Raw genomic sequence first — 12,088 nt, 5'->3', positions numbered from 1 at the left:
TAAATAAGATGATGTTGTATAATTGTAAATGATACAACTTTTCACCATAGACCAAATGAAAACACTATAGGTTACCGTAGGTCCTTCAACAGTGAGGGAAAAAAACCTTGACGCATAGTCTCTATATATGTATGTTATAAAGGTGGATCAAGTAAATACACATTTAAAGGGGTCACAAGAAAGTTTGTTAATAATAGAATTTATATGCATCACTTCTCACTGTTGTAAACAGTTTAAATTGTACAAATCTGATTTTCATAAATAACGGTAAACGAACAGTTTAAACGCTGATTTAAACAGCTAATGTTTCAGGAAGTAAAAGATGTCTTCCATAGACGTATGGATAATATTCCTAGTCCTGGTGAAAACTACCAGGTGTTCTGGTAAGTACAAGTCTTGCTTAACTTGAACAGAACTGAATACCGATAGTGGAACTCATACTTGTACATTCAATAAGGGTTTCATTCGTAAACCTAACATGTATTTGGTTTTTTTTTTTAAATATTAAATATGCAGATAAATACTTTTGTGCAATATTAGTAAAACATGTGATGCAATTTGAAACTTTTTTCAAAATCAAGTTGTTTTATAAGTTTCTTAATTTTTGTCATAGTTTAATGTGTAAGATCTGTTCGGTTACTTTATACCCACAGTGTTGCTTATCCAATCGATTTGTATTCATTGACAAGTTTAATTTCTAAAGTCAAACAAAAATAAGGCCGTTAGTTTTCTTGTTTAAATTGTTTTACATTGTCATATCAGGGCCTTTTATAGCTGACTATGCGGTATGGGCTTTGCTCATTGTTGAAGGCTGTACGGTGAATTATTGGAGGAAGTAAATATATATATATATATGCTTGTTTATGTCTGTGTCATTTTTGGTCTCTTGTGGACGGTTGTCTCGTTGGCAATCATACCACATCTTCTTTTTTATATATGTCCCTTTTACGTAAATATACTACAATACTACAAATACATAAAACATGTAAAAATTATAGTCGTCTTCAAGGTAGCTGTCTATAAAAACTTGTTTTTTCGATATTGTCATTCACAGGTAGGATTTAAACTTTCCGTAGGCCTATGTCCTAAAATCTCAATCATACAGGATAAACAAAAATCAAATTGCTGCCATAAACAAGAAAGGATGAAATCGATGTTCCGAGAAAAAAGATTTTGTTAAACGGAATATGCACAACTAATCAAACAAAAATGTTATACTAATGTCATAGCCTGCCAAGCACTGCATGAGAATGATTTATTGCAAATAATAATACAAAAATTGCCTAGAATTTAATTTCAATACGGTGGAACCCATCACATCAAAATAGACGACACTCTCGTCATAATAGGGATATCTATAGTGGATTTGAGATAACTCATTTTAAAGGTGATCCGCCAAGTCAAAAGCGGTATGAAAATAAGATTCAGTAACTGAAACATCAAATAGCAGTATCATGTTTTATATCATACCTGACACTTGGACTAATCTATTATACTAACTGTAAGTATAATGATCACAGCTAAAAAAAAGTACCACTGTTCATTAACAAGACGCGAAAGTGTGCTTCAAATAATTATGAGTTCTCTAATTTATATACAGGGAACTTTCAATACATGATAAGTCTATAATAAAAAAAATATTTTTAGTTTCCTTTGATATTTAAATATAATCATAGGGTGGATCCGGGGGTATGGCCCATCCCCCTTTGGTGGGGAGAATTTGGATCATTATATATTGTATCAGCGAGGCATGACGGCAGCGGGTCCCCCTTAGGCCAGTCAGTGCATCCCCCCTCCCCCTTTGTAAAAAGTTTCTGCTCCCGCCACTGACTATATCAGTTAAATTATGAGGTATCTCTTTACAAAGTTACTACAAAAAGGTATCCAGTTTCGCTCCCTATAAAATACTTCACTGTACTGTTAATTGTCCTTTTTTTATTGTAATGTTCCTTTGGTCCCTTCTTATGGTGCAGGGATAGAACTTAAGACTTTGACAAGGGTAGCCAACAGCTTCAACTGTGTAGCCCACATACATAGTCCTATACAAGAAAAGCAGAAATTTAAGTAGCCCAAACCAAATGTTAGGGGCCATTAAGTTATTCCAATGATACACAGATTTCGTTTAAGCTCCCTGGAGAAATCTGTTCATATCTGTACTTTTACGGGGTTAGTTGTTTATAAAGCTCGTACAATTAGACACAATGCATGCAAAATTACCGATCCTTTAAAAAAATCTTTTAAGTTACCAAACGGCAAGGAAATTCAAAACGGAAAGCTCCTAATCAAATGGCCAAAAAACTCAAACACATCACTAACGAATGGAAAGGGACTTCCATGCTGTAATCGTATGTGTATTATGATCGTATTTGGTATAATAAAAGAGGGGGGCAAGGGGTTTAACTGTTATGCTGTTATTGGGCATTTTAATTCTTTGTTATCTGTTATTCTGAAAATATATTTACTGTTAGCTGTTATTGTCTTATTCTTTGTTAGCTGTTATAGGACTATTATCTATTTTGTTATCTGTTATTGTGACTGAATATATTTGCTGTTAACTGTTATTGAAAATTGAAATGTTAGCATTTTGACATCCAATCTTCCGTAAAAATTGAATATAATTGAAAATTGTGATTTTAATGGATAATAGTCTTATTGGCACCCTTACCACATCTAAAAATTCTTCTAACATGTCTTACAATGTATATCTATTGGGGTCTTTCTACTGGTAATATCGGGTGGCCTTGTATTTGCAGAAGAATTTCAGTAACATACATCACAAACATGTAAACATATTAAAATCAATTGGACCAAGGACCATTCCAGTATATATTATTATTATCCTTTATAATAAATTCCGTTGTCTGTGAATATGTTGCATTTTGTACAAATTATAGTTCACTTATTACTTGTACAATAACTTATAGTATGGATTTTGTTATAAAAAATCATTGTACACCCTCTAGTTCTTTTTTCAATGACCACATAATAATCTTTATTACTATTACACCACTGTCCCTGATTAGGGGAGGATTGGACACCAACTAGCATGCTTAAGTTGACGCAGTCACATTCTGTAAGTGCCTATTTCCAAGTCAGGAGCCTGGATTCAGTGGTAGTAGTTTGTTACTGTGTTACTAAGTTTCCCGTTCACTATTTTGTGGATAAATTAGGCCGCCAGTTTTCTCTTTTGAATTGTTTTACATTACTAAGAGGTATGGGTTTATAAGTGTTACTCCTTCTCTTTTCATTTACACGAAAGAGAACCCTGACCAACATATTTTATAAAACTTTTTAACTGCTTCACATGGCGAAAATTGAACCTCAGAAACCATTGATGCAAATAAAGATGTGTGTTCAGTTTAATTTTTCGACAAATACCTTTTAAAAAATGCTGTACCCAAATTTTCCATATTATATAATTTCACATAAGATGCATCTTGGTGTCATCCTAATTTTCACTAGGTCAACTTTCTATAATACTATCAGAATTGACCGGGCTGAAGTACGTCCATTATTCATAGTTCATTATTCATTATTCAATAATGAATAATGAAATAGTTCATTATTCACTATTCAATATTGAAAAATGAATAATGAATAATGAAATGGTTTATTTTTCATTCTTCAAATTGAACCGGTGAATAGTGAAAAAAATATAAAAATTTTTGACCGTGACACTATAGCTATATTTTGATTCGCAATGACCATAAAAGGGTTTACGGACGACCTAAATGCAACACTATGCATAAAAATGAGGAAATATAAAAAAGAAGATGTGGTATTATTATCAACGAGACAAACATCCACAAAAGACCAAAATGACACAGACATCAACAACTATAGCTCACCGTACAGCCTAGTCCGCATAGTCAGCTATAAAAGGCCCCAATAACACAATGTAAAATAATTTAAACAAGATAACTAACGGCCTTATTTATTTAAAAAAAAATGAACGAAAAACAAATATGTAACACATAGAAAAATGACAACCACTAAATTACAGACTCCTGAATTGGTACAGACACATACATAAATAATTCAACGGGGTTAAACATGTTAGCCAATTTTGAATTATGAAATGGATATAGATAAACTTTATACCTCATTCGAAAGCTTATAATAAGAGGAACAAAATGTATATAGTCAACATGTTCCGCAACGCATATTAGAGGACTGAAATGTCGAAATACGCGTGAAAATAAAGAAATAGCCAATTGTGAATAATGAAATGGATATTTTGAATAATGGAATGGACTGCTGCGACCTTTTAGCCCCTTATTATAGATAAAATTTATACCTCATTCGAAAGCTTATAACAAGAGAAACAAAATGTATATAGTCAACATGTTCCGCAACGCATATTTCAGGACTGAAATGTCGAAATACGCGTGAAAGTTAAGAAATAGCCAATTTTGAATAATGAAATGGATATTTTGAATAATGGAATTGACTGCTGCGACCCTTCAGCCCCTAAATATAGATAAAATTTATACCTAATTCGAAAGCTTATAACTAAAGGAACAAAATGTATATAGTTAACATATTCCAAAATGCATATTACAGGACTTAAATGTCGAAATACGCGTGAAAGTTAAGAAATAGACAATTTTGAATAATGAAATGGACATTTTGAATAATGGAATGGACTGCCGCGACCCTTTAGCCCCTAATTATAGATAAACCGTATACCCAATTCGAAAGCTTATAACGAGAGGAACATAATGTATATAGTCAACATGTTCCGCAACGCATATTAGAGGACTTAAATGTCGAAATACTCGTGAATGTTAAGAAATAGCCAATTTTGAATAATGAAATGGATATTTGAAATAATGGAATGGACTGCTGCGACCCTTCAGCCCCTAATTATAGATAAACTTTATGCCTCATTCGAAAGCTTATAACGAGAGGAACAAAATGTTTATAGTGAACATGTTCCGCAACGCATATTAGAGGACTTAAATGTCGAAATACGCGTGAAAGTTAAGAAATAGCCAATTTTGAATAATGAAATGGATATTTTGAATAATGGAATGGACTGCTGCGACCCTTAAGCCCCTAATTATAGATAAAATCTATACCTCATTCGAAAGCTCATAACGAGAGCAACAAAATGTATATAGTCAACATGTTCCGCAACGCATATTACAGGACTTAAATGTCGAAATACGCGTGAAAGTTAAGAAATAGCCAATTTTGAATAATGAAATGGATATTTTGAATAATGGAATTGACTGCTGCGACCCTTCAGCCCCTAAATATAGATAAAGTTTATACCTAATTCGAAAGCTTATAACTAAAGGAACAAAATGTATATAGTTAACATATTCCAAAACGCATATTACAGGACTTAAATGTCGAAATACGCGTGAAAGTTAAGAAATAGCCAATTTTGAATAATGAAATGGACATTTTGAATAATGGAATGGACTGCCGCGACCCTTTAGCCCCTAATTATAGATAAACCGTTTACCCAATTCGAAAGCTTATATCGAGAGGAACATAATGTATATAGTCAACATGTTCCGCAACGCATATTAGAGGACTTAAATGTCGAAATACTCGTGAATGTTAAGAAATAGCCAATTTTGAATAATGAAATGGATATTTTAAATAATGGAATGGACTGCTGCGACCCTTCAGCCCCTAATTATAGATAAACTTTATGCCTCATTCGAAAGCTTATAACGAGAGGAACAAAATGTTTATAGTGAACATGTTCCTCAACGCATATTAGAGGACTTAAATGTCGAAATACGCGTGAAAGTTAAGAAATAGCCAATTTTGAATAATGAAATGGATATTTTGAATAATGGAATGGACTGCTGCGACCCTTAAGCCCCTAATTATAGATAAAATCTATACCTCATTCGAAAGCTCATAACAAGAGCAACAAAATGTATATAGTCAACATGTTCCGCAACGCATATTACAGGACTTAAATGTCGAAATACGCGTGAAAGTTAAGAAATAGCCAATTTTGAATAATGAAATGGATATTTTGAATAATGGAATGGACTGCTGCGACCCTTAAGCCCCTAATTATAGATAAAATCTATAACTCATTCGAAAGCTCATAACGAGAGCAACAAAATGTATATAGTCAACATGTTCCGCAACGCATATTACAGGACTTAAATGTCGAAATACGCGTGAAAGTTAAGAAATAGCCAATTTTGAATAATGAAATGGATATTTTGAATAATGGAATTGACTGCTCCGACCCTTCAGCCCCTAAATATAGATAAAATTTATACCTAATTCGAAAGCTTATAACTAAAGGAACAAAATGTATATAGTTAACATATTCCAAAACGCATATTACAGGACTTAAATGTCGAAATACGCGTGAAAGTTAAGAAATAGCCAATTTTGAATAATGAAATGGACATTTTGAATAATGGAATGGACTGCCGGGACCCTTTAGCCCCTAATTATAGATAAACCGTATACCCAATTCGAAAGCTTATAACGAGAGGAACATAATGTATATAGTCAACATGTTCCGCAACGCATATTAGAGGACTTAAATGTCGAAATACTCGTGAATGTTAAGAAATAGCCAATTTTGAATAATGAAATGGATATTTTAAATAATGGAATGGACTGCTGCGACCCTTCAGCCCCTAATTATAGATAAACTTTATGCCTCATTCGAAAGCTTATAACGAGAGGAACAAAATGTTTATAGTGAACATGTTCCGCAACGCATATTAGAGGACTTAAATGTCGAAATACGCGTGAAAGTTAAGAAATAGCCAATTTTGAATAATGAAATGGATATTTTGAATAATGGAATGGACTGCTGCGACCCTTAAGCCCCTAATTATAGATAAAATTTATACCTCATTCGAAAGCTCATAACGAGAGCAACAAAATGTATATAGTCAACATGTTCCGCAACGCATATTACAGGACTTAAATGTCGAAATACGCGTGAAAGTTAAGAAATAGCCAATTTTGAATAATGAAATGGATATTTTGAATAATGGAATGGACTGCTGCGACCTTTTAGCCCCTAATTATAGATAAACCTTATACCTCATTCGAAAGCTTATTACGAGAGGAACACCATGTATATAGTCAACATGTTCCGCAACGCATATTAGAGGACTTAAATGTCGAAATACGCGTGAAAGTTAAGAAATAGCCAATTTTGAATAATAAAATGGATATTTTGAATAATGGAATGGACTGCTGCGACCCTTTAGCCTCTAATTATAGATAAACTTTATACCTCATTCGAAAGCTTATAACAAGAGGAACAAAATGTATATAGTCAACATGTTCCGCAACGCATATTAGAGGACTTAAATGTCGAAATACGCGTGAAAGTTCAGAAATAGCCAATTTTGAATAATGAAATGGATATTTTGAATAATGGAATGGACTGCTGCGACCCTTAAGCCCCTAATTATAGATAAACCTTCTATCTCAATCGAAAGCTAATTACGAGAGGAACACAATGTATATAGTCAACATGTTCCCCAACGCATATCAGAGGACTTAAATGACGAAATACGCGTGAAAATTACGAAATAGCCAATTTTGAATAATGAAATGGATATTTTGAATAATGGAATGGATTGCTGCGACCCTAAAGCCCCTAATTATAGATAAACCTTATACTTCGTTTGAAAGCTAATTTCGAGAGGAACACAATGTATATAGTCAACATGTTAAGCAACGCATATTACAGGACTAAAATGTCGAAATACTCGTGAAAGTTAATAAATAGCCAATTTTGAATAATGAAATGGATTTTGAATAATGGAATGGACTGCTGCGACCCTTTAGCCCCTAATTATAGATAAACTTTATGCCTCATTCGAAAGCTTATAACGAGAGGAACAAAATGTATATAGTCAACATGTTCTTCCACGCATATTAGAGGACTTAAATGTTGAAATACGCATGAAAATTAAGAAATAGCCAATTTTGAATAATGAAATGGATATTTTGATTAATGGAATGGACTGCTGCGACCCTTTAGCCCTAATTATAGATAAACCGTATACACAATTCGAAAGCTTATAACGAGAGGAACATAATGTATATAGTCAACATGTTCTGCAACGCATATTAGAGGACTTAAATGTCGAAATACTCGTGAATGTTAAGAAATAGCCAATTTTGAATAATGAAATGGATATTTTGAATAATGGAATGGACTGCTGCGACCTTTTAGCCTCTAATTAAAGATAAACCTTATACATCATTCGAAAGCTTATTACAAGAGGAACACCATGTATATAGTCAACATGTTCCGCAACGCATATTAGAGGACTTAAATGTCGAAATACGCGTGAAAGTTAAGAAATAGCCAATTTTGAATAATAAAATGGATATTTTGAATAATGGAATGGACTGCTGCGACCTTTTAGCCCCTAATTATAGATGAACCTCATACCTAATTCGAAAGCTTATAACAAGAGGAACATAATGTATATAGTCAACATGTTCCGCAACGCATATTAGAGGACTTAAATGTCGAAATACGCGTGAAAGTTAAGAAATAGCCAATTTTGAATAATAAAATGGATATTTTGAATAATGGAATGGACTGCTGCGACCCTTAAGCCCCTAATTATAGATAAACCTTCTATCTCAATCGAAAGCTAATTACGAGAGGAACACAATGTATATAGTCAACATGTTCCCCAACGCATATCAGAGGACTTAAATGACGAAATACGCGTGAAAATTACGAAATAGCCAATTTTGAATAATGAAATGGATATTTTGAATAATGGAATGGACTGCTGCGACCCTTAAGACCCTAATTATAGATAAAATTTATACCTAATTTGCAAGCTTATAACGAGAGGAACAAAATGTATATAGTCAACATATTCCGCAACGCATATTACAGGACTTAAATGTCGAAATACGCGTGAAAGTTAAGAAATAGCCAATTTTGAATAATGAAATGGATATTTTGAATAATGGAATGGACTGCTGCGACCCTTTGGCCCCTAATTATAGATAAACTTTATACCTCATTCGAAAGCTTATAACGAGAGGAACAAAATGTATATAGTCAACATGTTCTTCCACGCATATTAGAGGACTTAAATGTTGAAATACGCATGAAAATTAAGAAATAGCCAATTTTGAATAATGAAATGGATATTTTGAATAATGGAATGGACTGCTGCGACCCTTTTAACCCCTAGTTATAGATAAACTTTATACCTCATTCGAAAGCTTATAACGAGAGGTACAAAATGTATATAGTCAACATGTTCTTCCACGCATATTAGAGGACTTAAATGTCGAAATACGCGTGAAAGTTAAGAAATAGCAAATTTTGAATAATGAAATGGATATTTTGAATAATTACATTATGCAGCAAACCTTTCTTTTGTGTCTCTCATGGATACAATGTATAAGACATATCTCTTTAAAAACATTACTTCCGGTAATATCCAAAATTGCGGACATAGAAATATCTATTTTCTATTTCAACATTCTACTTTTTTCAAAATAAAAAGAAACCGCTCTTGTTGTGGGTTTTGTTGCTTGTCATTAAACTTTGTTTTCTAGTTTTCCACTAAATTATTCTGATCTAAATTTTTAAATAACACTTCCGGTAAAAAAAAACATATGGCGTAAATTTAAGAAATGAGTCCCTAAACCACATCTTTGATTTAAAGTTTTTTAGATAGATTGATTAAAACTTAAATTACTATAACACTAAAAAAAATCAAATTACTACTTTTTGGCTAAAAAAACCAAATTCATTCATTGTCACCACCACATGAAAACAAAGCAGTGCAGGGGAGACCCGATTTTTCACATTAACAACGACCGCGATATCCTCTGTATTTGTATCAGAATATAAAATTGAGAATTGAAATGGAGAATGTGTCAAAGAGACAACAAACCGACCGAAAAAACAACAGCAGAAGGTCACCAACAAGTCTCCAATGTAGCGAGAAATTCCCGCACTCGGAGGCGTCCTTCAGCTGGCCCCTCAACTGGTACTAGTTCAGTGATCATTAACGCCATACTCATTTCCAAATTGTACACCAGAAACTAAAATTGAAATAATACAAGCCTAACAAAGGCCAGAGGCTCCTGCCTTGGGACAAGCGCAAAAATGCGGCTGGGTTAAATATGTTTGTGAGATCCCAACTCTCCACCTATACCTCGAGCTAATGTAGAAAAGTAAACGCATAATAATACGCACATTTAAATTCAGTTCAAGAGAAATTCGAGTCTGATATCAGAAGATGTAACCAAAGAAAATGAACAAAATGACAATAATACATAAATAACAACAGACTACTAGCAGTTAACTGACATGCCAGCTCCAGACTTCAATTAAACTGATTGAAAGATTATGATTTCATAGTATGAACATCAGGCACAATCCTTCCCGTTAGGGTTTTAGTATCATACCATCATAACATAAATGAGAAGAACATAACCCGTGTTATGCCAACAACTGTTTTTTGATAAATGTGTTTAGTTCCGATGCAAAGACCCTATAAGTGAATCAATATTAACGCCAAAATATGCAATCTTTAATGACCTGACAACAGTATCGTAACTATATCCCTTCTTAATAAGTCTATTCAAGGGTCTTGTTTGTTTTGAGGTGAATAATGACACCTTTGTGCTTTATAAAGAATATTTCCATAAAAAATGAATATTGTCGATACCAATTCTGGATTTAATATAACGGTTTGAGAGAGCGCGCAGACATATTGACGAGCATTAAGAGCAGATTTGACGCTCTCTACGCTTGATGCAAACACTAAACCTGCAGTGTTGTGTAGCTGATTCGACGCGATCACTGTCTTTTCAAAGAGTGAGTTTGAGTATTGTGGTGTTTTGCCTAGTGGAATGTCAAAACACTTAGAGTGATTCTAACTTGTTTTCCACAATATTTGTTGCGTGTTAATCTTCGAACTTATTGGCAGTTATGTTTCTCTTAGGACGTGCTTTTGTATAAATTCGTCTGGTTCAATAACGGGATTCAACCCCTGAACCACTTTGTACATAAACATCAACTTCTAACTTGTTCGTCTTGCAATTGTAAAGAGGTCTTGTAGTTCCAGTTTGGCAATCATATTGGAGACACAACCGTCCTTTCTTGACTTATAATAGATGGTGATGAATCTTGCAGCTTGCCGTTGTATCCTTTCTAGCTTATTTGTGTTTGTTACCGTGTGTGGGTCCCATACTATGGCTCCATATTCCATCGTTGATCTGACGAGTGAAATGTTTAATTTGTGGGTGGTCCATTTGAGGTCTTCCGAAATATTTAGGACTAGGAACGGGTCATGCTTGACTTGTTGAAGTATGTGTCCACTTAAACTGTAGATTGTATTGCTTTTGTTTCTGATGCTTAGGATGTAAAATCTTTTGCATTGAACCGCATTCCCCAGTACATCCACAAAGTACAAGCTTCTGCCAAAATGATGAGGCATTAGAAAGAGTTATTAATAAGTGATCATATTTGTCCCTTCGCCATCCATTAGCGCCTGAACTGGGTAGCATAATAGCCAATTCCAAGCTCGTCCCCTCTAAACACCTGCCTTAGTATATTGCACGTTTTGCATGCTGGAAAAGTCTAGACCAAGTTGAGGGAATACCCTCAATTAGTCTTCCCTATTGCGTAAATAGTTAGTTTCTTGAATCGTTAACCATGTTTGTGTGATCTTACAGTTAAACTTTTAACATTTTGAACTTCTTCTGGAGAACCACTAAATGGAATAAAACAAAACATGGCATGAATGTTCCTTGTGAGGTTTTGACCAAGTTTTGTTACTTTGTAGCCGATTCATCATCCAAGATGGCCGCCAGCGGGGGACTTAGTTTAACATAGGACCCTATGGGAAATGCATACAAATGACTTCTTTTAGAGAACGACTGAATGGAATAAAATCAAACATGGCATGAATGTTCCTTATGAGGTGCTGACCAAGTGTTGTTACTTTGTAACTGATCCATCATCCAAGATGGCCGTCAGCGGGGGACTTAGTTTAACATAGGACCCTATGGGAAATGCATACAAATTACTTCTTTTAGAGAACCACTGAATGGAATGAAACCTAACATGGCATGAATGTTCCTTATG

General features: G+C 33.9%; 1 protein-coding gene across 1 annotated transcript in view; it reads left to right on the top strand.

The window, feature by feature from the left end:
- The first annotated feature begins 274 nt into the window (after window positions 1-274).
- The window catches only part of LOC134716719 (uncharacterized), a 41,935-nt gene continuing 30,121 nt past the window's right edge, over window positions 275-12,088 (top strand). Inside the window, exon 1 of the mRNA XM_063579723.1 lies at window positions 275-383. Within this exon, the coding sequence (XP_063435793.1) occupies window positions 323-383 (61 nt within the window). The 5' untranslated portion in view covers window positions 275-322. The remainder of the gene's footprint in view (window positions 384-12,088) is intronic.

This window comes from Mytilus trossulus, chromosome 4 (genome assembly GCF_036588685.1).
Source record: "Mytilus trossulus isolate FHL-02 chromosome 4, PNRI_Mtr1.1.1.hap1, whole genome shotgun sequence".
Classification (NCBI taxonomy): Eukaryota; Metazoa; Mollusca; class Bivalvia; order Mytilida; family Mytilidae; genus Mytilus; species Mytilus trossulus.
The sequence above is the reverse complement of the archived record's forward strand: the minus strand, read 5'-3'. Positions and strand labels throughout refer to the sequence as shown.